General features: G+C 50.6%; 1 protein-coding gene across 2 annotated transcripts in view; it reads left to right on the forward strand.

The window, feature by feature from the left end:
- The first annotated feature begins 1,767 nt into the window (after positions 1-1,767).
- The window catches only part of Rspo2 (R-spondin 2), a 58,675-nt gene continuing 32,723 nt past the window's right edge, over positions 1,768-27,719 (forward strand). The window contains exons 1-4 of one of the 2 annotated variants that reach the window (XM_033759739.1): positions 1,768-1,784; positions 1,941-2,129; positions 19,628-19,771; positions 22,070-22,255. In XM_033759739.1, coding sequence (XP_033615630.1) covers positions 1,781-1,784; positions 1,941-2,129; positions 19,628-19,771; positions 22,070-22,255 — 523 coding nt within the window. In that variant the 5' untranslated portion in view covers positions 1,768-1,780. Of the gene's footprint in view, positions 1,785-1,940; positions 2,130-19,627; positions 19,772-22,066; positions 22,256-27,719 lie in introns of those variants that run through there. The other variant, XM_019206257.2, reaches the window with a different exon arrangement.

The following is a 27,719-nucleotide window of genomic DNA, read 5'->3' on the forward strand; positions in this document are numbered from 1 at the left end:
TTGCTTGGTTGGCCTGGAACCATCAATTCTGAAGGTTGTGTGGTTTTTGCTTCTGAAAATGGCTCAGCTCTGCCCTGAGTGCTGTGTGCTCACTCTCAGGCACTCTCTAACTTTGTACTATCACTCTTTCATTCTGTCTCACTTGCTTCCTTTTTGTCTTGCTTTATTTCCAAGGCTCTTTAAATATATTTTTGGTTGTGTCCCTTTCTCCTATTTCACTATTGAATTTGCCCATAGAAATTTTTTCAGTTGTAGAGTGTTCCACTCTAATTTGCACACAGTGCTTTTTCCAAAAGGTCTACATCCTACCTTTGTCTTGTCACATGCTCTGTGGATGGTCATCACAGGGGCTGTCAGTGTTTCCATGGCTCTTTGCCTTTCTCCCTGAGGTTGAGTTCCCCTGTGGAAGTTTGCTTGTCATGGGATGGCAATGTAATTTTTCCTGACAGTCCCAGGTGTCAGGGTTGCAGACGCTTTCTAGCAGGTAGTATTGCGTGACATTTTCTTTGTAGGTTTTCCTGAGTCTGAACAAGATTTATGTTGGCTTCTTGACTGAGGGGCTGAATGCTGTAATGACAACATGGGCTTGGATTTCATGCCCTGACATCTGCCATGCTGGGTGCTATGTCTCTTAGACGGCTTTCTCTCTCCTAGATTCATCCTCTCTGTGCCATCAACCCTGGGTTGAAGTATTTTTCTCTGGGCAGTTGGGATGGGGGATGTCTTAGCCACTTTCTCATCCCTGGGACAAAATACTCTAGGGTTAGCTCGGCTCAGGGTTTTCGGAGGATTGGTCGATAGTCAGCTGTCCCAAAGGAGGAAAGGTGTGGTGGGGGCACTGGAGGATCTGCTCACACCGTGGCCGTCAGGCAGCAGAGGGAGAAGGGTAGGGCCGAGGAGGGAGATTTACGTGTCCGTGTCACATTCCAGTGGCCACCTCTCCCCACTGGGTCTGACCTCCCAACAACACATTTAGCTGTGGGTTCTTCAGGGGATTAATCCACTAATGAGTATGGGGTCCCCATGATCGGGTCGCTCCCAGAAGCCCTCCTGCTGAGTGCTGGGATATTTTGGGGACGTTTTAGACCTAAACCATAATGAAGTTATAATATTTGCCGTGGACAAAGAGCTGGCTCCACTGCCGTCCACACAAAATGGGTCCAGGTCAGCTCTTCACAAGCATGTTCCCTGTGCCGCACTCGGAATCCTGCTGTAAGGTCCACCTCTGCCTGGTGTAGCGGCCCTGCAGCCCGTCAGGTCCAGCTTCCGGCCTCAGCTGTGGCTCTGAGTTTCCTCCGTTTCTAAGTCTGCTCCTGGGTGAGTGGCACCTGCCCCCCCTTCGCCCTTTGTCCTGTCTCACCCTTCTTCCCCTTCTTTCTCCTCCCCTCTTTCCCCTCTCTCTTTCTCTTTCTCCTTCTCTCCCCCTCCTCCCCACTTTGCAGTGGGAGAATATAATGGACTGTCAAGTTACAAGCAGCCTGACATGAACAACCTGGTTAGGACCAGAATTTTAGTTTTAACTTACAGCCAAAGTCTTGAGTTATTACCCAAATGCTGGCGGCTTGTGCTTCCAGATGATCTCCCAGATGGTTTCAGATACAGATTTCACCCTTACAGAGCTCTGGAAGGAACATGACGGCATCCTTTTCTGTGTGGGGGTCACCGAGAGATCCTGGGCCAGTGTCTCGAAGGACCCTGAGATCTGCCTGTGTGCAGGAGAGAGACTGAAGGCTGTGCAGAAGAGTCTGGGCCTGCACTGAGTTACGGCCAGCCCTCGAGAATGAGTTGAGTTGGTAATTCAGGTGTCCACTGTAACTTGTTTAATTTTTCTAGATGAGAAGAGTGGCAAGACAGTGACATTGTCTTCTCCCCAGGGCACATTGACCAGAGCCTGATCACATTCACATCTGAACGTGCCTTTTACCTTTGGTTTCTTTCAGCCAGCTACGCATCAAACCCTATTTGCAAGGGTTGCTTGTCTTGCTCCAAGGACAACGGATGCAGCCGGTGCCAGCAGAAGCTGTTCTTCTTCCTGCGGCGCGAGGGCATGCGCCAGCACGGGGAGTGTCTGCACGCCTGTCCGGCGGGCTACTATGGGCACCGCGCACCTGACATGAACAGATGTGCACGTGAGCATGGTCTCCCTTGGGGGGTCAGGGTGTGCGGCGGGTGGGGTTGGGTGTGGGCTGGAGTGGGCTGGAGACCACGGGCACCGTCTCACAGAAGTGAGCGGAGTTGGCTCACTTCTGCTTTACTTCTGCATGCAAGTGTGTCTCACGGGTACACGCGTGCTTTATTTCTCATGGAGAACAAGTATTTCAGCGTGAGGCTCTCCCAGGCACACTCATCACTTAGTCATTACTCACAGATGCAGAAGCCCTCCACGCCACACACATACGGGAGTCTGGAGCCTTTCCATGCAGCACGCAGCATGCACTGTGCTCCACCGCATCTCGGCTCTTTCTCCTGTACTGAGTTCGCAATACCTGCTGCAGTCTCACCTGCAGCCAAATATATGCATTTTAGATTTCTTTAAAGCACCATTGCTGCTAAAATATAGTTTATTTCAAACTGTTCTGAGTTCTAAGTTTAACAACAATAAACAATGTTAAGGCATGGGAATGAAGATTCATCTGTTCATTTGTAATCCAAACATCTAGAGTGATTTACTTCCTGAGTAGACAGTGGAGATCAGCATTACTGAGCCCATGGTCTTAAATCCTTCTCTTGCATCTCCCGTGAACACACTGTGTTCCCCAGAGTATTCAGTCAAGATGGCCTCGGTTAAGAGAGGGGTTGAAATTGCACTGGCCAAGGACAGCATGGTGTCGGAAGGAGGCAGAACTGGCAGGGGTGGTTAGGTAGAGTCTAGAAAGAAGGAGCTGTACTCAGGTAGAAGTGACAACGTGTTTGAATGAATAGGTCTTGCCAGGCCTGTTGCTGGGAATGTTGGGAAGGCATTTCTGTGTTGTAGGACTTGTCTCATACTGACAGCCACTTAGTGTCCATGGTCCCTGCCCTTTAAATGTCTTTTGTCCCCTCAAGTCATGGTGACAAGCAAAATGTCCTCAGACATTTCCAGACACCCAGAATAGGAGAGCAATGCTGTCCAGATGAGGACACTGGGCTGGCGGTGGGCAGGGCAGGAGCGGCTAGGTGGAGGTGGGGGGCGCAGGCTGCAGAGGGGCTGGACACGTGGACACACGGAGCTTGCCAGGGAATAAGGAGGACAGCCACCTGTTGTGACGTGCGTGAGGAGGTGGATTGCCTGACTGAGAGCGGCAGTGAGGAGGGCGAAGGGGCTGGATGCAGAGTGGGGGGCATTGGCACCATTGCAGTCTGGTGGAAGCAGGATCCATGCGTCCTGGTAACCAGTGCATGGTGGGAGGAGGGAGAATCGGATTTCAGCCTAAGTTTCTAATTGAATTGACAGGTGGTTGGTTTTTCCAGTAGCAGAGACAGAAAGATTTAGGCCTAGGAGGAAGTTTCATTTATACTCACTTCAGGGAGTTGCTTGGACTGTTGGAGGGGCACAACTCCAGATGAGGGTCAGTGGATTAGGTGGTTTGCAAAGATGTGTTTTGTTCATAAGGTGTGACCTGGGCTTCCCGATAATTTTTCTCTTGGTTTGAGCACAGCAGTAGGAGGTGGGGTCCAGCTTGAGCGGTTTCCTGTTCACAGTGCTTCAGGCTGCCTGGTGGGTCACTGTGCACTGTCCAGTCTTGACCCTCAGTGCCTGGGAGATGACTGGGGTGGATGTGGATGGAGGCAGCCGGGTGGCAGGGTGGGCGCTGTGGGCCGCCCGTAGGCTTGCAGCCTGCACCCTGCCATGATGTCCCTACAGGTGGGAATAGAGGCCTCCAGCCCTCTCCCAGGGCAGGGGAGAGTTCAGGGACCAACAGCCATGTGCCCCTGGAGGTGACCTCTTTCCAGGCTGTGGCCCAGCCTTGGAAAGAGATCTGCGTGGGCGTGGCCTCTCCCACCTCTTTGGCTGTGCTGATCTGAGCGAGTGCAGTCCCTGCTGGTGTTGCTGACCTGCAGGAAACTGTTTCTTACCTTGTATAGGTGGGAAGCGCTTCTCAGCCAGACTCCTGTGAAGCAGAGGGCAGTGAGGAATCGTTAATTCCTGGTCCATGACTCTGGACAGCCTTGGATCTGCTGAAGTATTTGATCCTTTCATAGATTTGTTGCAGTCACCGATATCTGCATCCCATTTAGAGAATGAGGAAGATTTAAATCAGAAAAGTGGCCACAGACATAGAATCTAAAACAATGTCCAGTTTTTGTTAAGATGATTATACTTTAAGCAACACTAGTTTGGAAAACCTTATAAATGAAACTGACTCTTCTGCTTCCTAATCAGTGTAGCAAGACTCCATGTGGAAAGCAGTTATCTTTTTCCAAGAACACCTGTGCACGATTGTTGGCCGAGGTCCATGTCTTGGGACATGGTGTGAGTCTTGAGAGGCACCAGCCTGGTAAGGGGAAGGTGAGCGTCCCTGGGAGGGGCCGTGCGTGCACACTAAACTAGGTGACGTCACTCAGCCTTTCTGTTTCTCACTCATTGGGAAGTTTATTTACATAAGAGCGTTCATTTTCAAATTGTTATGCACATTCCTAGTAGAAAGCTTAGAAGGTATGCAAACTTTAATGAGAAACAAATGCGAACCCCAAAAGAAAACACACCTCCAAAATAACAAAAGCTAACATGTTGGCTTCTGTCCCTGATATTTTGTTTCTATGACCTTCATATCTTTCCCTCTCTTAGATTTGCTATGTTCTGTCACCCATTTTAACTCAGTGATTCATGGACATTTTTTCAGGCTGTTAGCTGTAGCTGTGTGCGTTCTCCTGAGAGGGAAGACTGTGATGCATTGCCCAGTCACCTGTAGAACACTCGCTTTTAGCTTTCTGCAGCTATAAGCAGGTCTTTGGGAGATAGCTTTACATATAAATACTTACTCCTTTTTGTGCACATACAGTTTTTACAGATTGGTCTGATTTGTTTTTGGAAGATGACCTCATAAGCGTAAAACACTTTTGTTTGAATACCAGGGGTCTGGTCCTGGTGCTTGTGAGGCAGGCAATGGCACCACTGAGCAAAACCCCTGGCCCCATAAAATACATTTTGAAGACTTCTGGGAGGTCTTAATGGAAGTCTAGTCCACATCTCCCACCCTCATGTTTTCCCAGAAGCTGTGCAGAAATCTGAAGATGCATTTGTTGCTTTTATATGCTTTTCTCTGATATAAATGAAGTTGAATACTCATTTCTGAACATTTGCATTGTAGGATGCTTAGCAGAGTGCCTGGCTTCTCCTCTTTTCTACTTTAAAAACTCTTATTATTAATCACTTAAAACACCTTTGATGTAATATCAGTTTACTGATGAGGAATTTAGGGATTGATCACAAGGTGACACATAGAACCACAGAGGCCATGGAAGAGGAGCCTTGCCCCGTCACAGCCCCCACTCTCCCACCTTTTCTGTCAGCACAGCCACTGCCGGAGCTGTGACCCACATGCAGGAGGTGTCACCTTGACAACACTGTGCACAAGAGATACAGATTAGAAAAGGCCACCGTCTAACGGGACACAAAGCAGATCAGCATCCTACCAGAGAGAGCTCAGAAGCAGAGAGCAAGGAAGCACAGCACAGCTAGCCTGACAACATCGTGTCCAGTGGAGGAAGCCATAACAACAGCACATACACTGGCAGAAATTTCAAAGCAGGTGAAGCTGACCTGTAGCACTCGGAGAGAGGACTGTGGCTCAGTGAATATCTTCTATGTGCTGGCTTTCGGGCCAGATGCCTGGAGATGCACTGACCCCTGGCTGTCAAGGACATGGCAGGGACTTTCAGGTGGTGTGATTTTGTCACTTTGGGAACGTGGTGGTATTTGGAGACATTTTCAGTTCTGGGAGACTATGGATGTCGCTGAGCATCCTGAGGGTGTGGGAGAGAGAAGCCTCGCAGCGTGGAGCCACACAGCTGAAATGTCCCTGGTGTCGAGTTGAGGAGTTCTGGCCCGGGGAACAGGACCCACCATGACAGAGTCCTGAAGGCGGCTGGTGCTGCAGCTTCTGCTCTGTGTAACTTTTGTGCTTTTGCTCCTTAAATTTTTAAACAAGTGTGTGAAGCAGGTTATGTATCATCTGAACTGGGTAAATCTGTTTTCCGAAGATCAGAATGGACCCAGCAGTGACAGAGCTGACACTTAAGAAGCTCGGTGTTCAGGGTGTCTCCAGGCTTAAGCACAGAGGTAGACAGAAGTGGGAAATGCAGAGACAAGCACCACCCATTGCCAAATAAAACACGGCAACTGGGCTTAATTATATACACAGCCAGCAATGAGAGTGGTCCAATGGGCAGAGCCCAGAGCAAGACAGGTCTTTTATGATAAGTTCAAGCAATTCAAACAGCTCTCTAACAGGAGTCAACGATGGACTTTCAATAAGGCAGTGGTAAACTTAGGGTTTTTATGAAGGACGAGTTGGAGAAAGATCAAGACGAAGGCACTGAGCTCAGAGGCACTGGTCGAAGAGTGGGAACAGCTCTGTGCTAGCAGACTAACCTGGCCGTCTGGCTTGAAGTGCAGCCTTTCCCGCTCCAGCAGATCCCTTCTTCCTTCCCTCCTCCCTCCCTTCCCGTTTCCTCCCCTCCTTTCCTTCCTGCACCGGTCAGTTCACTGACACATTCCGTGTTTGACTCCTTGTGTTGCTTCTCTATGAGAGGCAGTGGGATTTTGACCTGTGCTTCCCAGGCCGTGGACTGCAGGATCGGGCCCGGCAGAGTCACTGCTTGTGAACGAGGGAGATGGCGGAGGGTGTGGACGGAGATATGGAGGGAGACTCAAGGGCTCAGAATTGGAACAGTGGGTGGAGCCAAGGCTGTGGTGAGATGATGTGGACGGCTTGGGGTAGGAACCCAGGAGGGAAGCCAGCAGGGCACAGAATGCAGTGAAGTGTGGCTTCCTGGGGAGGACAGGCTTGGGGTGCATGGGGCTAGGCAGGATGGGTGCCCAGGGAAGACATTCCAGGGCCTGGGGCAGGATCCGAGGCCCTCAGGAGAAGTCTTGAGGAACCACTGGCACAAGGAAGAGCTACAGGTGGAGCAGACCAGCGGTTCTGGGTGGAGCTCGGAGAACACTGACATCCAGCAGCCAGGGCAGAGGGTCCTGGGGGAGGCTGAGACAGAGCCTGAGGAAAATAAGGACTGAAGGATGGTGCTCACGGATAGGAAACGAGGCTGAGAGGGGCAGTGGTCAGTGTCAGAGCTGAAACTCTGCCTGAGCCCAGGCTCCGGGGACCCAGCAGAGCCCACTGCTCATGTGCTGAAGAGCAGGGCTCTGATGGGCTGTAGTGGTGGGCAGTGGGTCTGCGGGATGCTGTGGAGTCCAGCGCAGGCCAGCTCCGCCGTGACTGTGGGGAAGCTGTGAGAGGCAGGAGTGAGGGACCTGCTGTGCCCCAACCTGCTCCTTCACCATGTGGCCAGGGCAGTGGGAGGGTGGGGCGCCCAGGGTCGGGGAGTGGAGAGCACGGTCCTCTCAGGGCAAGGGCCTGGTCACTGACTGAGGGACCGAGCTCGGGGCTGCGTTCTGAGGGTGTGCAGGCTCAGAGAGCTGAGCCGGGCGCCTTCATTCACTGTGCGTTTGCGCCTCAGCACACTGGCAGAGGCAGCGGGCTGATTGGGGTGTTCACCTGGGAGGGCCGGGTAACTGCAGCCCGGTTCTGGCTCTGATCACACTCATGCCAGGCTGATGTGGCATACAAGCTGTGCTCTGGGCAGCAGCGTTTTAGGAAAACAGGGAATTTGGTGTGACTGTGACGGGGACCTGCAGGGCCCCAGGAGCTCAGCTGTCGAGAAGCGTGTGTCAAGTCGGGGTACAGTGGTGGAGGAGGAGGAGGCAGGAGGCCCGGGTGTCCCATTTCTGAATCTCCTCAGCGGCAGCCGGGACACTGGTGCTCAGGCAGGAGGAGGCGACTGCTCTGGTCCCATGTGGACAGTGGTTATCATGAAGGCCACAGCTGGGGACAGAGCAGAGAGGAAGCCTCAGGAGGAGATCTGAGGTGGGATCTGCCAGTTGGGGGACTTACTGGTTGGGGCAGTGACAGAAGGTACTCTGGTAGCGGCCTGAGCCGAGTTGGGGCATGGTGGGTGTGGGCTCAGTGATGACCCTGTGTACTTTGGCCTTGCTGACAGTGATGGCTCAGAAACACACAGGTGATGCCCTGGGGAAGGTGTACCGGGAGCCGGCACCCGGCACCCTTGTCTCCTGATGAGGTCTAGTGGGTCTCCTTGCTGTTTTATGCACTCTGCTCCTTGGATGGGGTCACAGGGATGTGGACTGTACGGTGGGCCATTCTACCACAGTGGTGGGCAGGACTGTGTGCCAAGTAGCTTCCTTAGCAGGAGGGCAGCAGGGACTCCAGGGCCCCGTCTGTCTCTCCCCAGAGGTTGGGGCTCTTGCTGTGGACCTGCTGCAGGGGGCGTGGGCTGGCAAGGTGGCCCTGCTCAGGGTGTGACTGCGCTGGGAACCTGCAGTGCTGTGGCTCTGCCTAGCAAGGGCTTCAGAGCCCTGTGTGCACAGGAGGATGCGGGGAGGAAATGTGGTCGTCGTTCCCATGCTCACTCTCCTGCTGTGCCTGCTGGGTGCACAGTCAGTGGGCCCCACGTGGGCAGATTTGTCCCTGCACACAGCACACGTCCATTGTCCCCACTGCCTGTCCCACGCCCCGTCTTCCTGCATTTGGGGTTCAGTGTGCACAAGACACCCTGGTCATGATCGCGCCAGTGCTGCTCTGGGCCCAAGTGAGCAGGCCGCGTGGGCTGAGCAGCTGCCTTCAGGATGGTGCTCTCCTCCCAGCCCCCCAGTTTTTGCAGCACTCTCTCCCCTTTCCTGTTCTTGACACCCAGCACCATCATCAACAACTGTCTTGATAGCTGAGAATCGAATTCATTTTAATCTCACTTTGCTGGTAAGGACTCTAGCAAACGGCCTCCTCTGATCTGCAGACTTGGCACGTGCATCTGTGCTGGCCCTGGTGAGAGGGGTCAAGGTGGCCAACGTCCACAGTGGCTTCCAAGTCAGAGTAGGCCAGGTTCGGTTCAGCCGTGCTGAGGGCGGGCCCTGAGGTCTCCAAGTTCCAGGGACTCATCCCTGAGCCCTGGGGACAGCCCGGTCGTGTCTACTGTCCTGACTCCTTGGGGCTCCATGCAGACCCAGATGGAAGTGGCTGCTCTAGTTGTCAGCCGGAGATGAACTGAACCCTTACTGCTGTGAAGCCACAGAGGCTGCGAAGCTCAGAGACCAGCATGGTGAGGATCACAGTTGAGGCGAGGCAGGGACAGTCTGCACTGGGCCAGCTACACGTCTCCTCTGGGCAGACAGAGCCAGAAGAACATCTCAGAATCAGTTCCAGAATCCTCCTGGGTGCTTGCTTGTGCTGGTTCTTCCCCAAACAGTGGCCCTGTTAGGCCAGGCTCTGGGTGGTGGGTGGCTGGGGAGAGCTTGGGCCTGGAAAGGGCCCTGCACAGCCAGGACAGCGGCCATCAACCTGACCGTGCCCTAGTAGGCTGAGGGGTGATTTCTTGAAGACCCTGTGGGTGGAGCACAGTGCAGAGACTGTGACCTGCCTGTCTCTGATCCTCTGTGTTCTGCTGACGCAGACCCATTGCTGCAAGGTGGCTGCTACATTTGATGCAGCAGTGTCTGTGATAAAACAAAACCGCTGTCCACAGGTGTTAGCTCTAGGGCATCTCACCAAAGGCTTGGTCTCCGGGAGTCACAGATTAACTGGCCCAGGTAATGGTCAAGGGCTGAAGGTACAGCCTGGAAGGGCAGAAGCAGGAGGCGGCTCAGCAGGGCAGTGTGCACTGCCCCTCCAGGTCCCTCCCATGTGCCGTGCCAGTGACATCTGTTTGGTGAGGTTGGCGGTGAACCCTTCCAACCAAGAATAGGTGGCAGGTGGCTGTGTGGGAGCACACTAGCCTGGGAGGGGCCCCAGGGAGGATGCAGTGCATTCGGTGCTGGACCTCATCTGTGTCTCTGCTAGTTTACCATTGTGAGTTTCAGTCTTGTAGAGAGGATCACGTCATAGACGCGTAAAACAAAAGCTATAGGTCACTTTTGCTGTGCACGGAGTCATTTCTGCTCACCACATCTAGCATTTAGGACAGTGCACAGGGATGTGGACGCGCGTGAGGAGCTGGCAGTGACTGTGTGGATGACGGTGGAGAGACACAGTACCCAGGCACCAACCACCCTGTCACCAAGCGTCCTGGTGATTGGTTGATTTCGCATCCCGGAGGAAAGGGCTCCCGCATGCCTTGGCTGTGCCGGTGAATAGCTCTTCCTGCACAGTGGTAAGAGCAACCTCAGGCAGCTCTTAGAGGATGCTTGAAGTTCCTCAGTCCCACCCAAGCCCTGAGAGCAGGTCCTGCCCACAGCTGGGGCAGGAAGCAGACAGGTGTGAACTGGCTGTGTGTGTGACTGAACCTGGGGCCTCAGCACGCCAGGCAAGCCCTTTGCCACTGACTGCCACAGCCCCTTTAATTCATCGTGACACAGTATGTCCCTAAACAGGCCTGGCTCAGGCTCTGCCTCAGCCTCCCAAGTAGCATGTGCCGGCATAGCTGGGCTAAGAAGACAAGAATCCTATTCCCTCTTCCTCAGCCTCTTCCCCTCTCTCTCCCTCCCCTCCGCCTTCTCCCTCCCTGCAGCCATGCCTCCGGCAGTCTGGACACTGCCGCTGAGAAGGAAGGGCTTCCTCATACCCATGTGCGGAGGACCGACCCCAGGAAACGCTCTTTTCAGTCCCTGTTCCTTAACGAAGCATGTATTTAGACAAAACTATTGTGCACAATTATAGACCAGAACATGAAAATCTCAATTTCCTTGACTTCTTTCTTTAATAAGAGGTCACTTAAGTGTTCCCAATCCTTTAAGAATTTCCAGAGATTCGATTTTTGTTTTCTAAAGGGAGAAATCGTCTATGGTACATCGCCCCTCCGAGAGCGCGCTGGGCTGGAAACATGCTGGGCTCGGAGGGGGCGTCAGGCCCTGGGCCCTGCAGCTTAGAAACCCCGGGACGACTGAGTCCCATGCAGGCTCAGGACAGAGCTGTCCACGTCCCTCCGCTTCTCTGTGCGGCTAAGCAAGATGCTTCACGGCCAGCCGGAGTAAATCAGTGCCCGATTCGGAGGAAATGTTATAATCTAGAGCATTTATTCCCGAAAACATAACGCCATTGTGGAAACACCAAAGGCGCGTGGTCAGTGCTGTCCCGTGGTGTGGGCGGGCACGGGTAGGCGCTGCAGCCCTGTGAGCTCAGCTCTGGTCTGGGCGAGCAGGCCGGCGGGGTCGGGCGGGCGTCCACCTGCGCACGTTTGTGGACTCGTCTCGGTTCCCGCAGTGCGGCGAAAAGTCCGTCCTGAGCGCAGTTCGCCGTCGGCGCGGAAGCGGGGGAGTGACGGAAGGTTCACGCTCCTGAAAGGCGGCCTCAGCGGGCCAGGTAGGGCTCTGTGAGCAGCCTCAGGGACGGACACTCCCGCTCAGGCACGAGTGTCACGGCTGGCACTGTGGCAGCGTCGTGTCTGCTGCTGTGAGCCGTGGCCCGTTTTAATTTGACTCCTTAGCACCTGCAGAGCCCTTGGAGCAGCTATCACGGTGAGAACACCCAGGAGCTGGGAGACTCCGCTCAGGGAAAACCCGTGGGGCGCATTCCTGAGGTGAAAGCAGGGTCGCTGAGAGTTTGAAGCCAACCTGAGCTACATAGTGAGACCCTGCCTCAAAAAACCAAACAGACAAACAAAGCAGGAAAACTGACCATGTTTTTTTGTTGTTGTTGGTTTTTTTTTTTTTTTTTTTTTTTTTTTTTTTTTTTTTTTTTTTTTTTTTTTTTTTTTTTTTTTGGTACCGGGGATTGAACTCGGAGTCCTCGCGCTTGCAAGGCAGGCCACCGAACTGCTGAGCTAAATCCCCAGCCCACGTGGTTTTTAATACTCCTTACAAAAGTGGTTTTGGCTTGGGAATGGTTCTAATGGCTGGAAGGCCAAAAAAAAGGGGGGAGCCTGACCTACTACTTAAGAGCGGGGCCTATTTCTCAAGCTCTGTTTTGCTTTGTACACAGGGGACACCTGTGCAGCACCGTGGTCTTTAGGGCGCCATCACCGACAGTTTCTCATTTGCCCTGATGATGTGAGAGGTGAACCAGAGCCCTGGGAAGGCCAGTGACACAGGTGCAGCCGAAACTGAGCCCACACCCGCTCCACCTCCCTCCCTCCCTTTTCTCTCTTTTTCTTTTTTGCAGTACTAGGACTGCACCCAGGGCCTTCACACAGAGTCTCAGTCTTCGTTTATTTTTGGGACAGAGTCCCACTCAGCTGCTCTGATGCCCAGGCTGGGCTCAAACTCGTAATCCTCCTGCCTCAGCCTCCCACAGTGCTGGAATTACAGGCATGCCCTACCACACCTAGCTGAGACCATATCTGCTTTTATCGTCAAGCTAGATGAGCAGGCTCACCAAAGCCACCTTCACAGACAGCTAAAGACATCAGACCAAGGATGAGCCATGTGTGTGAGTTATGCTCTTTTGGCCCCATTGCATTATTTTATAAAATTATTTTCTTCTTTCCAGCTAGCTCCTTTATTCACAAGTGAGAAATTAGTAGGTCACTGAAATGGTATAGATTTAGGTGGATTGATAACTAATCACGAGTTGGGTGTCTTGAGTGTCAGATGCTGTGGGAGGCCACCCTGCGCGGTGACTCAGCCCTGCCCTGGGCCCAAAGCCCTTTGTGCCCAGGTGAGGCCTCACTCTGCCCTGAGGGCTCCTCCCTTCCAGGTGTGTGTAATTTCTGTGGTTCTCCAGTTCGAAGTAGAAACCATGACCCGGGGCAGGACCTGGCTGCCATTCTTCCTGAGCAGCTTTTGGAATTTTGGTTCCTGAGCGACAGTGTCTGCCCCATGCCAGGCAGAGCTGGGTGTCACCACCTGACCTGGCCCAGCACCGGCAAGCCCTGGCCTGCCCTGCGATGCTGGGAGATTCCTGTGTCCCTGCAGGGGCTGAGCAAAGGTCAACACAGTGAAGCACACACAGCCCAGCCTCCCTGGGCAGAGAGCTGCCTTCCAAACAGAAGGGTCAGGCCCGGAGGCTGCCGAGCTGTCCCTGCTCACCTGAGTGAGAGGGCGACCAGTCACCAGAGAAGGAGAGGCAGGAGTGACCAAGGCCAGACAGCTTCTGGCAGGAATGTGGGATCTGATAAGTAGGTTATCATTTTCAGAACTTTCTTCATTGCTGTCAAATTTATTTTGAAGTAATTGCTCTCCTACCATCCCCCTTACATGGAAAATAAATCCCTTTTAAAACACTCACTACTATATTCCTAGCAGATGCAAGAACACCAGGGTTAGTTTCATTTGCTGTGAGAATGACTTTGAGAGTGAAGCCAGCGTCTATGGCACCTCATTCTTGACCACAGATTTTACACAAGCCTCTGTACTGTTCTTTCTTCCTTTTCTTCTTCCCCCTCTTCCTCCTCCTCCTCCACCCTCTGTGGGTGGGTGAGTGTTTAAATATTCAGACATTGATGCTACCAGCACCTACCTCACAAATAAGAGTCTGACGATTTTTGAAAATGAGCTGGTGCTTCAAGACTTAAAGCTGAAATAAGTCAGGAGGAAAACAACTACTTGGTTTTCCATTGCTGAAATCTGACAGAGTAAAGGTGTAGCTCGCTCCAGGAAAACGGCAAATTAGACTTGGAGACTTTGCTCGTGGAAAGCACTGCACTGTGCAGCTTAGCGTGTGGGTTCATGAACTCATCCGGATCTTCCTAGGCTTCTCTGCCAACTTCAGCCACTACTGGGCGACAACCTTCCCGAATTTACAGTGGCTTCTGAGTAACCCCGAGTTGCCAAGATTACACATTTCTCATACAGTGAGAGGGTTGATAAAAACCACCACTCAGCAGCTAGGACTACCTCATTAAAACTGAGTCCAGCTGCACAGAGTGCACTGGAAATTGTAATATTTCAACAGAGCTATCTTCAGAATCTGAAATAAAGGGTACCCTGATACGCAAAGTAGGACTTGGTGGTAGGTGAATTTGGGGTGAGGGCCACGCATCCTACCTAGCAGCAGCGGAGAATCCTGCCCCTGCCTGGCTAGGACTGGGTCTGCCACACAGTGGGTCAGGTGTGCTGCCATCTGAGGGCAAAGGGTACAGGGCACAGCGGGGGCAGCTTTGACCCCAACCCAGCCTCCTCCGCAGGCACAGCAGCCCTCAGAGGCTCCCTGACCCTGTCCCTAGCACCAAGCAGATGACGTCCGTGAGGTGCTCAACAGGTGGTTTGTTCAGCTGCGCAGCTAAAGCCAGGGCAAAGCACCATGCTTTCTGCGGTGTGGTCTGTGGAGAATGGCTTCACTGGCGTGGGCCACACCATATATATTTCTATAAATTATTAAGGTCCTTGTGCCATAACACAAATAGTCAAGCCACATAACACCCTTCTTTGGAGTGGTGCATGTATCTTATGTAATTAGCAGGTTAAGTGTAAGTGTCAGGACCGTGATTTATGCAGCTAGCAGGGTGTTACATATGAACCGATTGTTCACATTTTTCCAGGTGGGAAGTCTTCTTCGAGCTTCCTCCCTCCACCTCTGATCTCCCCTTCTTTGCTCCAAGTCCGTGAACGTTTCTGCTAGTGGCAGCTTGGTTCTTTGATCACCAGGCACACAGCAGACCTGTACTGGGGTCTCCATTTACTGAGCCTCTTAACACCCATGGGCCGAGGCTGGCATAGAGACAGAGTCCTCTGACCTCCTTCAGTGTGTGCAGGCCAGGCCAGCATCCACGGCCCTGGAGGGGATCCGGGCTCCAGGCCTCGTCTGCTTTGCCACCCACACAGCTCTACAAAGCACCGAGGCCGCAAAGCTGCTCGGTGTCCATCTTGCTCCTTTGGTTGAAATATGACAATTTCCTGTGCACTCTGCAGCTGGACTCAGTTTTAATGAGGTAGTCCTAGCTGCTGAGTGGTGGTTTTTATCAACCCTCTCACTGTGTGAGAAATGTGTAATCTTGGCAACTCGGGGTTACTCAGAAGCCACTGTAAATTCGGGAAGGTTGTCACCCAGTAGTGGTTGAAGTTGGCAGAGAAGCCTAGGAAGATCCGGACGAGTTCATGAACCCACACACCAAGCTGCACAGTGCAGTGCTTTCCACGAGCAAAGTCTCCGAGTCTAATTTGCCATTTTCCTGGAGCGAGCTACACCTTTACTCTGTCAGATTTCAGCATCATTGAGCTGTTTCTTCCAGGGGCTCTGGGCCACCTGCCACGGGGTGATCAGGCACCTGCAGCTGGGGACCTGTGTCAGGTAGTGGTGACAGAGCCTTGCTCCTCAGAGAGCCCCGAGAGGCTGGGCTGGTGCAGGGTGGGGATCCCCGAGAGCACCAGGGCCGGGATGGCTCCTCTCTGCCCGCTCCATCTCTGCCCTTCACATGGAGTCAGGCTCTCGCCAGTGGTTGCAGCACAGGTGGCTTCTCCTCTGCTTTGACTGCAGTTTGATTTTCCTGGTTTCAGAGTTGACAATGTGAGATCTAAGGAGGAGGCCCTTCTTGTCTTTGTCCGGAGGCTGAGGCCAGAGGAAGAAGGTGCCTGCGGTCCCCCTCCCAGCCTAGGTCCCCCAGCATTGTCCTTGGACCGTGCGCTCCACCCCCTTCCTCGCCCAGTCCCTGTGGACAGCAGGCACTGCCTCCCTGCTGCTGGAAGACTGAGGCCTGGGGCTGCCGGCTGGCTGACCCTGTCCAGCACAAGGATTGCCGGGTACCCGCTTTCCACCGGCTTCCACTGGCAGGGATGAAAGCCACACCGCGTGTGCGTCCCTGGCCCCACCCACCATCTCTGCCCCGGGGTACCTGGCTCCGCTACCACCTCCTCAGCCGGCACTGGCGGCCTGGGGCCCGCTGTTGCATGTGGCCCTGTTGGTCTCAGCCCTGCATGCAAGGCAGTTTTTCGGACCTGGAGCCTTCGCTGTGAGTGTGCGGCAGCAAGTGGGGTGTGAAGCACCTTTCAGGTACCCCGAGGTGTGGCGATGCCACTGAGCCCTCCGTGCTGGAAGCAGCCGGGAGGGGTACAGGGGGCCAAGGGCAGAGCAGGGGCTCTTCGCATCCCCTTCCTGTGGCCGAGCCTGTGGGGTGGGGTGGGTAATGCCTCATGTCCTCCGGCAGTGTAGGACCGTGTGGCCGGAGCCCACGTGGCCTACATGTGGTTGTGTGAGGGTCTCACGGGGCTGGGGAGGACAGACTGGACCAGGTCTGTGTCCTGTCCAGGACAGACCCTCTGGCCAGGTGACAGCCCAGCCGTCTGCTAGCCACAGCCCACCTGGCCGATATTCCCTTCACCTGGAAAAGGATTTCCAGTTTCCTTTTAAACTCCTGTTCCTTTTAGAATTTTATTTATGATGAGGATGTTTTACTTTTTTTTTTTTTTGGTACCGGGGATCAAACTCAGGACCTTGTGCTTGCGAGGCAGGCAGTGGAACCACTGAGCTACATCCCTGACCCTGTTTTACTTTTATATATAAAGAGGTAATGAATTTGATATGAATGCTAATTCGATTAAGGATAAGCTGGGTGTGGTGGTACACCCTGTCATCCTAGCCCTCGGGAGGCTGAGGCAGGAGGATTGCTGCAAGTTTGAGGGCAGTCTGGGCAACTTAATGAGCTCAAGACCAGCCTGGACTGTGTAGGAGGCCTTATCTCAAAAAATCAATCAACCAAACAAACCCAAGGGTAAAGAGCTGAGGGGTTTGGGAAGCAGCTGCTGGTAGAGGAGAGAGTGCTGGACTGTGAGCCCTGAAACTCCCCACCCAGTGCAAAAGTTGCCCAGGAGGGGCTGAGCAGGGCAGGCCATGTGTGCCTGGAGCCTGGAAGGTGGTAGGGAAGGCCTGGGCTGCAGGCGTTGGCAGGCCGGGAGGCCTGAGGGCAGAGGCCTAGACATGGGGCCCGGGCTTCCTCCTTGCTGCACGGTGATGGGGACACCCAGGCTGGCAGGGGCACGAGGCCAGGCCACCTGTGAGAGACACCTGCTACACAGGCAGTGTCTTGGCCCCCTGCAAGCAGGTGGAGTGGAGGAGAACGCTGAGCTTTAGAGGCAGAGCAGACTGCAAGGCCAGGATGGAGGTGTGAGGTGGAGAGCTCGCACCCAAGCCTGGGAAAGGCACACTGCGGAGTACGCCTTTCTGGATCCCTGCCGTCGAATCAGAGGGTGCATCTCACAGTGGCAGCACAGAGACGTGTTTGTAAACTCAAGCAAGTTGCGAACGCACATTTTGATAACCTTTCCGTTATGCTTTCCTCACATAAGTTTATTGTGATTACAAAAGAGCCATGGGATTCAGAAACGTAACAGTTTCAACATTTCAAAATTCTCCATCCCTTCCCAAACCACATTTTGTAAGTGACTTCACACATGCACACATGTGTGTATGCGTGGTCTCACTGAATCACACTGTGTCTGTTACACACCTGTTAGCTCTCCAGCTTCGGGGCCTCACCGTAGCCACCTGTGCCAGTCAGAGCGTAGTGTCCCACCGTCTCACTGCACTGGATTTTCCTTCTGCTCTGACTTGGTGACAGAGCAGACTGAGCTTTCTTCCAGCAGGATTTGTGCCCAGGAAGGTCCCTGAGGACTGGACTGGGAACGACTCATCCCCAAAATCCCACATGCGGCAAGCTGGTGGCGAGCAGGAAAGACAAGGGAAGGGAGCTCAAAGGGACAACAGATCACAAAGGACCTTTCCAAATTAATTCCAAATGCTGTTGCTGTGACTTTTTAGCCAAAAGCTCATTGGTGCAGGCCACATCTGAGGGTGAGACCAGACCTTGTGAGGTCAGATAAGCTTGATTTACGAAGTGTGTGCCCTCTTTAAATGTAAATTCTTTGTTCTCTTCACCCTGTGGTATCCGTTGGAAAGTCTGTCATTATTTCTTGGGAAATAATTCTGCAAGGCAGAGGGCTGCTTGCTTTGGAAGCAGAGAGAGAAGGCTGACAGTGCTCAGGCCTGTGTCTCTGACAGGGCCTGTCCCATGCGCTGACCCCGAGTTAGCCGCTGCACGGTGGCCATGTGACACATAAAAACCTGTTCAGAGTAAAACCTGAAAGGCAGAGTTGCCATTTTATTTTTACAGGTTTGGAAACTGTCATTACATAGAAAATGTAATCTATTGTAGTAATTTTTAAAGGCTTTAAATTCTTCCTGGCATTTCCTGAATTTTCAAAAATTTTATGGAATAGTAATACTAAATGTTGACTTCACATTTTGCTTACATTTTCTACTCCATTATCTCTTAGCTTGTGAGAACTTTAGGTTTCTAAATCTTTAAAGCCCCAACTTTAGTGCTTGAGGTTTGTTGAATGAATACATGTGAAGCCATGAGCTTCCATAGCATATTACCTGCGGTTCGCTGCTTTCAGTTAGTCTCATGAGCAGCGTAGGTCGGAACCTGTGGACGCCTGAGCTGCATCACCCATGCACCACCAGCCTGCTGCCCTCCTCTCCACAAGGCCCATTTGTCGCTGCCTCGAGCAGTGCTGGCCACTAGCAGATCTATGGGTTATTACTTTTACAGTGCTTTGTTGGAATGCATGTGTGTGTTTGAAAAAGGCATGTGTTGTTTCACTCTGGGGGCTACTAATTTATATTTGTATTTGTATTTGTATTTGTATTTGCACAAAGCAGCACAAGCCCTTACCATGGTTTTGTTAACTCAGCATCCCCCCCCTCTCTTTGGTAGTACTAGGGATTGAGCCCAGGATCTTTGGACTGAGCTAATTCTCAGCCGTTTATTTTGGGACAGGGCCTTGCTAAGTTGCTAATTCTTGCCCAGGCAGTATCTTGAACTTGCCATCCTCCTGCCTCAGCCTCTCCAAGTTCTGGGGTAACAGGTGTGCGCCTCCACGTGCTGGCATCTCTGTTTCATGTGGGAGGGGCTGGAGGCGAGAGACTCTGCAGACGCAGAGCTGGTTCCAAGTGTGGATTCGACTCAGATTGCTGACAGAGGTAGAGGCTGGAGAGAAGCCCAGGTGGGGAGGTGGCGCTGGAGCCGCTCCGCATGCCCAGCGCGGGGACTTGGTCTCTGTCTCAGGGTCTGGGGCAACTGTGCCTGCCTCAGGCACTGTGAGCACCTGGGAGTGCACATAGCAGGGGGCTGGGGTTTCCGGGAGATGAACCCCAGCACCAGGTCGCCCTGTGAGGAGGTGAACACCGCGTAGACCGGTGCTCTAGACACACCACGCCTCCGAGCGTGTCTTCCGGATCAGGCTCCACGCCTTGCTCCTCTCCCTCTGTGGGCCGGAGGAGGCCAGGGCGCACTGCACTGCCGAAGCAAGTCACTTGTAGGGTGGCTGGCTCTTCTCCCTCCTGCGTTTGGGCACATGTGGAGTTGCCAGCCTTCCCGAGGGGCTCCTACTGCCCCGGGCGGTGACCTCTGAGAGGTCGGAGAAGCACATGCTTCTCAGCCAGTAGAGTACGACCCGGCTAACCAGGGAATTGGTGAAAATTTTATTTGCAAAACCAGTACATTTCTTTGACTGAAGTTTTCTATTTTTCTCTTTAACTTTTAGGATGCAGAATAGACAACTGTGACTCCTGCTTCAGCAAAGACTTTTGCACCAAGTGCAAAGCCGGCTTCTATCTGCACAGAGGCCGCTGCTTTGATGAATGTCCAGATGGCTTTGCCCCCTTGGATGACACCATGGAATGTGTGGGTGCGTAGTTCCCAGTCCATTCTCTCACTGCAGCCCTCACACCTGCTTCTTGAAAATATGCGTGCTGGATATACTCAGTCTAAGGACAAATGGTTTCTCTTATTAATTACTGAAAATTATGTTGTTGCTTTTTAATTCCTTAGGAATCAAGATGCTGGGTAGTCTCATACAATGTCTTGGTTCAGTTTGTTAGTTGTATATTTGGTAAATTAACCCACTTAAGTGCTGATAGTTTATCACCTGTCTAATATGAGATATACTTAAAATAAGGTGAATGGTTAAATTAAAAATGTTATTACACTGACAGACTGCCATGAATCCCTCTCAGAAGTCCTCTCCCTCATGTCAAACACGTATCTCCTCGTCCCCGCCAGTTTCTGAAGCTGCTTGGCAAGTCATCTTTCCCGGTTGTTTTTAGTTGCACTCTTGTGGCTGCCTCAGTGTTGCGAACCCACCAAACTGTCCCCTTTCTTGGTCCTTTTGGCTTTGGGGAAGAGGCAGAAGTCGCACAGTGCCAGGTCCAGTGAGGGAGGTCGATGAGGACACGACATCGTGTTTTTATGATGCAGAAATTCCCATGAACAATTGCTCAGTGAATGTAATCAAAAGACATGGTGAGTGTTTAAAAGAAACATTTATTACAGCAAAAGACGCTCTGCCATTAATCCCCCTCAACATGCTCTCTAAATTTCAAGCTTATTTATCCCATTATTCTCAGCATGTGTCTTTTTTCATCTCCTTCCCCACCTTTCCTATTGTCTATCTTTTGTTTTGTTCCTCATTTATATTTTGGGTTTTTTCTATAAGAGAAATCATGCAATATTTAAGCTTGTATGTCTGGTTATATTTTTAATTCAAACATTCACCATTTTTTATCATTCCTTGTACATCTATTTCTTATTAGCTTAACAAATTATTAATAATCGTTAAAGATATTTTGCTTGGGAAATTAGGAGAAACAAAAATTTTCAGTCAACACCATGTTAATTAGCTGTTCTGTTGCTTATGGGTACAAATGAATAAATTTTGGTGCTCCTTGCTTGGCCATTTGTATAAAAAGTAAATTTGCTGAAAGAAGTTTTTGTGCCAAATCTATTTTGTTGATGATTGACTGCATGCTGCAAATAATTTTTACAGATAAAATGTAAATTTAGATTCCTAGAATATATTACTTAATGCATGTATATTATTTGTGAAAAATTAGGTCTATGCATCTTATACATTTCTTATATTGATGTTTGTAAAATACTATGGGGTTTTTAGGCCACAATTAAATGGTGCAGGTCTCTCAGAGACTACATGTTCGCAAACGAAGCCAGTTATAGCTGCACGACAGTCCCCTCGCCACCCGAATGTCAGACTTTATCCCTCTCCCATGGAGAGAATTGAATGAAGACTGACATTTTCTTTCCTGCTGAAATATTGCCTGAATGACCTGTAATTATATATTTGAAAGCTTACAGAGGTGAATGCATTTAAATATGAAGTTTTTGGAGAAATGTGTGAGTTAATACATGTGTGCAGGCAACTCTGTTAAAAGAAGCTCAGGGAAAGAGCAGGTGCAGAATGTTGCATTGCTTGTGACAGGGATCCGCTGCCTGGTGCAAAGGTTCCGTGGAAATGCTTGGGAAGTCTTCACAGACATGGCACAGACAGAGTCCCAAGCCCTTCCGAGTAAAGAGCTCCAGTGTCTTTGAAAAGTCTCAGAGCCAGCTGAAGCCCCGTGATGCACAGGGCTGAAGTCACCCAGCAGTGTGAGGCATTGCTTAGCGGTGAGGCTGAGAGGAGGGGACGAACTGACTGTGGCCCTTCTGCCCCTCTGCACCTCCTCGGGGTGGTGGAGCATGTGCTGCCTTCCCAGATTAGTCTTTTGAGGGGATGCAGGGAGCTCTTACCCACCTGAGAAACAGACAGCTGGTCGTATTCGTTCACTGTTTAAACTCGCAATGTAAGGCACGGCTGTAGAGAGCAAGAAGCACACAGGAGTTTCCAGGCACCTGTTGGAAAAGCAGAGGACTTCCAAGGGCATTGGAACTACTTTGTGAAGTGTCGCCCCGACCCTGGGGTAAAGTGGGCTCTGCGGTCCGTGTCTGAGGGATCCAGGATTCCGGTGTCAGCACCCTTAGGGACACTGGCTTTTGTGCCGTGCAAGGCCCCTCCGGCTGATGTGGGGCTGTGCGGCTGGGACTTCACTGCTGGGACCCGCGGGGGTGTGGGAGGCACTGTGAGAGCGGGGTGATGCTGCAGCCTGGATACCAGCTGTCATCTGTGTTTGTGTTTTCTGATGTTTATTAGAAGGATGTGAAGTCGGTCATTGGAGCGAATGGGGAACGTGTAGCAGAAATAATCGCACATGTGGATTTAAATGGGGCCTGGAAACCAGAACACGGCAAATTGTTAAGAAGCCAGCAAAGGACACCATGCCTTGTCCAACCATTGCGGAGTCCAGGCGATGCAAGCTGTCCACGCGGCACTGCCCAGGAGGTAGGTCTGCTCCTCTCGCGCTTGCTGGTGCCGGCCAGTCCCTCCCCTCCTTCCCAGGGAAAGCTGCTGAGCCACAGAGAAACCCGGAGAGACACTGGGCAGGAGGTAAAATCCTATTTGACTTATTCAGAAACAGGCGTTTCAATTGTCAAGAATATAAAGTGAACATTTCATATGCTTTCGTGATACCTTAAAATAGCTCAGAATCCATTACAAATGCGCTTTCTAAAATGAGAGTTCTAAAAGCGTGTGTTTTTTCTTTCTTGCAAATGTACCATAAAAATGAGTTCTTGTGAAATCAGGCCTCTGCAGATGTTGCTGTCTGAGGGAAGTGGCCAGCCAGTGTTCAGGGGAGAAGAGTTTAGATTAGAAAGGTTTACAGGTCTGTAAAACCATCTGCGTCGTCCCTAGTTGAAGATGACCACTTCAAATAAACTCTCCCAAACACTGGGAGGAAAAAACATTGTCCTAATGTTACCACAATTAGCTGTTCCTTTTTGTTTTGATAATAATTTGTAGAAAACAGCTACTGGCATGTGTGTGTTTATGCAGCTCTTTGTAGCAGTTGTGCTGATTTGTAGTCATTATTCTGTAATAACAGGATTAGGCCCCTTCAGAAGTCGGGGGAAGGCGCATGCCAGAATGTGATCTGTAGTGGTCACAGGGGCTTGGAAAGCAGCAGCAGCCGAGGTTTGCTGTGTCGCTGGCAGATGCCACATTGCCATGGATGAACTTGGATTTTCTAGTGCGTGAAACCGAAAAGTGAAATAGAAAGTTGTGTTTGGAAAACTGCCCTTTAAAATAATCCGAGCCTTTTTCGGCCTTCACTCTGTTGGTGCGTGCTTTTCGGTTCTCTGGCTCAGCCCTGAGGAGAATGAGTCTCCACTTTAAATGGGTTTCTATCCCCATGGCGCTGCCTCGTAGAGAATGTCTCTGATCCATGGAGAAAGATGAGACTTGGAGGACTTAAGACTGCAGTCGGCCTTTGAGAACGATTAGATCCAGATCCAGAAGCTACTGTTAAGAAAGCAGCTTTTCCTCTTGAATTAGTTTTGCTTTTCCTTACTGAGTTTCTGAAACAAAGTATTTTAGGGCCTGCTTTTCACTAACAAGGATGGTTTTGTTCACTTAAACTAGGTATTTTTTTCAGTCAAAATATAAGACAATATTTTCTTACAAAACTAATAAGCCACTTCTTGGATAGCTGAGAGCATTTAACCTGCAACCTTCTGCCGAAAACAACCCCGATGTATTCAGGTATTGGAAATACAGGCCTTCTTTGTTGTATATTGTTTACACAGTGGCCTCCCCCGTCCCTGTGCAGCCCCTTGGTCCCCCATTGTGGTTTACATTAATAGCAAAAGTTAACCTGGAAATGCTCCTGTAACCAACACGCTTATGTGTGACCAGAGCCAACACATTCCCCTCCCCTCCAAAACTCTTTATTTCGACCAGTCCATCTTGCGTGACACTTTTCTAGACATTAGCTGGGTTGCTAACCACAGTGCATATTGCATTCTGATCTTTATGCTACCAGCATTGTGCCGGCTTGCTGGCGTATACCTGCCACTGTTGTCTGTTTACCTTGTGTGTGATTTGCTAGTGACTCTCTTTGACAAGGGAACCAGCAGCAGGCTCTGGGTTGTGTTTAGGTTTTACTAAGTTTTGTGTATTAGGAAAATCCAGCCGTTGCTCTAATCACTGTATCTGTATTTTACTTTAATAAAATGAATTTTTATATGACCTTCAAATTAAACAGGGTTTAAAAGTTACATTGGAAATTTCTGTTTTATTAAAAGGGAAATAAAATGAACTAGTGATAGAAATGGCAAATTAATCTGCAATAAAATAACTTCTATTTACTAATGTCAGAAATAAAACCTACAAAATTAATTCTGGAACTGGAGCAGCAGTGGGTGAAATTCGCATAACTTCCAGGAGTCCCCCCACCTCGCCTCAGGTGGGGAGGGAAGAGTCCCCCTCTCCCCAGGGTCATGCTGATTAATGGAGGAATGAGGAGGAAAACCACTTTATCCCTTTTTACATCTTGATTTGATTTCAGTGATCTGCTTTGACAAACCATGCAAAAATGTAAGTCGTAATCAGGTTGGGAATACAGGCATTTTTCAGATCTTTTCAACATGTGTGTAGATTTTTCTCCTGTTGGAGCTGATCTTAACCTAACCGCATTCGAATGCATCCTAACCCTTCACACTCCAGCCCTGGCACATTAAAGCCAGCCGCTTTCCATTACCAAGCGGCTAGGCCAGAGGTCAGCACGGGGAGAATCGCTAGGTGTGTGAGATGCTGAGGATAAGGAAATGTTGCTTCATGGGTAGAAACAAAACAGAGCAATGACCTAGCCTTTCCCCTCAACTAGCATGTGCTTATTTGCTTTAAGAAGAATATCTGGGAATTTCTAAAGTAGCGGACTGATGTGTGCAGGAGGCGCTGTGTTCACTCCCAGACTTCTTTCAGCTCACTCATCTTTTCCCAGGTTCTGAGGAAACCGGCGTGATTTCCTGGGCCTTTCCAGCTCACTGCTCAGAGGCCTGATCTGGGATCTGGTCTGCACTCCATCAACTCCTTACTTTTGTGACCCTTGGTGGTCCCTCTTTCCTCGTTTGTCAGCTGAGGTTACTGGCCTGGTGATCTCTGAGATCCAGGGAGCTAGAAAATCCAGGAATGCTGGGCAATTGCCACAGATGTGGACACACGCAGCTTCATCCTATGCAGTGTGGGGAAGGGGCTGGACACTGCGGTGCTGACTCTGGACCGAGCTGCCCGTGGCTCATGGTGCTCCATGGAGCTTGTGCAAGGCCTCCTGCTTCGGAAAGGGTGTGTGCAGCCAGCTTTGAAAAAGATGAAGTTTATCTGTGGTGTAGGCACCAATAAAGAGACATAATAAGACAAGAAAAATGGATCACATAAAAGACCATGGGAAAAAAGAAAAAGAGGGATAGTGAGTCTAGAAAAGAGAGCAAATGACTTAAAACCAAAGGCTGTGCTTGGCCGACCCCACCACCGAGGCTGCCCGCCCCCCTTTCGTGTGCAGATCACCCCGCTGGGACCAACTCATTCCTTTCATTTAAGATCCTGAGCTTAACTGGGAGGAATCTCAGGACTGGACCATGTGGTACATTAGGCAATATCTTTATAGAAAGAGTTAACCAGACTATTATCATATATTTGAGCGACAAATGGAAAGAGAGAATCCTGGTTGCCAAGGTATGAGTTAGAGGAAGCTCATACCAGGAGAAAGTGTTTTCTGCCTGTGTGTGCAGTCTCTTGGCTTCACAGGCCTGGCCAGCACTGTGACCTCAACATGCTGTTTTCTTATCTGTTGGGGACTCTTCATGACTTCAGTGGCAACCACGGTGACTAATTTTGTTAATTCAGCCATCAGATGTTGGTTGAGTACTGTTGTGTATTGTTCATTGGTCCAGACATGGGATTTCTCACATAACACTTCACAGCCTTTTCTAGAGAGAATAATTATAATGAAGAAATAAATGGATGAGGGAATGTAATTTCATGTAGAGACAGGGCTGTGCAGGAAATGTGATAGGTCAGGGAACCCATGCATGGCTGGTGTACTGTTTTATGTAGGGAGCTCAGAAACATCATGGAGGTTACATTTGATCAGACATCTGAATGAAGATGATCCTTTGCAAAGGGAAGATGACAAGATTGTTCTAGCTATTGACATGGCGGTTACTTTTGTGACTGTCTTTGATGCTCCCACTGTGTTTTAAGGAGAAGAAAGGAGCAGAGTGCAGGGAGCAAGGATCTGCCTGGTCCATGGCCACTATGGGACGTCACTGGTGATAAGTCCAGGCTGGGCCACGGTCTTGCTGCCTAGGAAGCTCAGGCTATCCGTGCCTTCTCCTGGTTCTGAAAGACAAGGTTGAAGACATAGCCATTGTTACCCTCCAGTGAAGTACCTTGCTCTAGCTGTTTTCCCTGTACCCAAAGACAGCACACACTCTTCCACATGAATTCCGCCATCTCTGCTCCCTCTGACATGGTCCTGCTTGGGAAGCAGGGAGAGATGCCCCTGGAAGGATGTCCTTTCATAAATGCTACTGGCATTGCTTTCAGCCACTTGTCCCCGCTGAGGCCCTCTCCCCCTGTAACTTTGGAGTCACTGCTCTTCCAGATTGGAGGAAATAAGACTTCAGGACTGTTCTTTACAACCTTATCCTGGAGCCAGCTCCCAGGACACAGCCTTGACACAGCAGCCCTGGGGGGCGCGGTCCGCACCCTCGCATCTCATGCCTCTGTGCCCAGTATGGCTATTTTTATCCATTTCAGCAAGTAGACTCCATGTAGGTGATGCTCTGAGCAAGCCGGCCAGCTCTGTCTTTCTGTGTGGCTGCTGCCACTCAGGGCGACTCAGCTGTTAGGAATAACGTGGTGCAATTGTTAAGCGCAGGTCTCAATTTCTTAGCATTGTGCAAACATTCAGTATAAAATCTACTCTGTACTATTTCATTTGGAAAACAACTCATTCTTCTTGTGAAACATAACCTGATAATTATCTACTGTTTCTTTCTCTTCCAGAAGTGGTTCCTAACTTGGTAGGAAACAAAAGAAAATGCTATTTAGCAACTTAGAACCTTAATCTCTGCAAACAGGTACCTTCTAAATGGCAGCAGTAATAAGATCTCCCTCAGCTGTGTTTTCTGTGTATAAACTGACAGCACATGTGCACCAGGTAGTAGGTAATAGAACTAAAGATGGTTGCAGATTGTGTTGGATTAAACTGAGAACAGGAAGTAGGCACGTTTTCAGTAGGACAGGGTCAAGAAAATATGCTTTGGACATATGTTCTTTATTTCTCCACATTTTGTTTACATTTGGGCTGCAGTTTATGTGGTCTGCTTTATACATGCCAGCCTCAGGAGTCATTTGGAAGAGAGAGGATACGAGCAAACCTTCATTTGGAGCCATTTGGACTCTCAAGAATGTCAGTATTACAATTTTGACGTGGAGGAGCAGCTAACGTGGGCTTCTTATTGCTCTTCTGAATGCTTTACCAAGTGCTTTCGTGCATTCCTGTGAGAAATCAGTGATGTGTGTTATTTTCAGTTAAGCAATATGCGATTTTCCACCAACTGTGGGTACAGGGGAGCTAGTTGTGATATTTGTTTTTAGTGAGTATGAACTGGGATGTCAGTGCACGATTGCTGCATAAGTTGACTTTAACAAGGATCCACTGCCCCCAGATGTCTCTCTCAGTAAAGAGTCTGCACTTCCAGCCTTGGGGGCCGACAGTGTCTTGGGAAGGGTCCTTCCTTTCTTCTTGCTCTCCTGATTTCCTGGTTTTCATTTTTTGCTTGTTTCTGGTGATAAGCAGGACAAGCATTGGTCTGGTAGTGGCGGAGGTAGTAGAGTCTTTTTGTTGTTGTTGTTTGTTGTTTTTAAGTGGGATTTCCCTTGGGCTTGCTGATTCCCCACAGCA

The sequence above is a fragment of the Fukomys damarensis genome, unplaced genomic scaffold (assembly GCF_012274545.1).
Source record: "Fukomys damarensis isolate Sample0158 unplaced genomic scaffold, DMR_v1.0_HiC HiC_scaffold_5, whole genome shotgun sequence".
Taxonomy (NCBI): domain Eukaryota; kingdom Metazoa; phylum Chordata; class Mammalia; order Rodentia; family Bathyergidae; genus Fukomys; species Fukomys damarensis.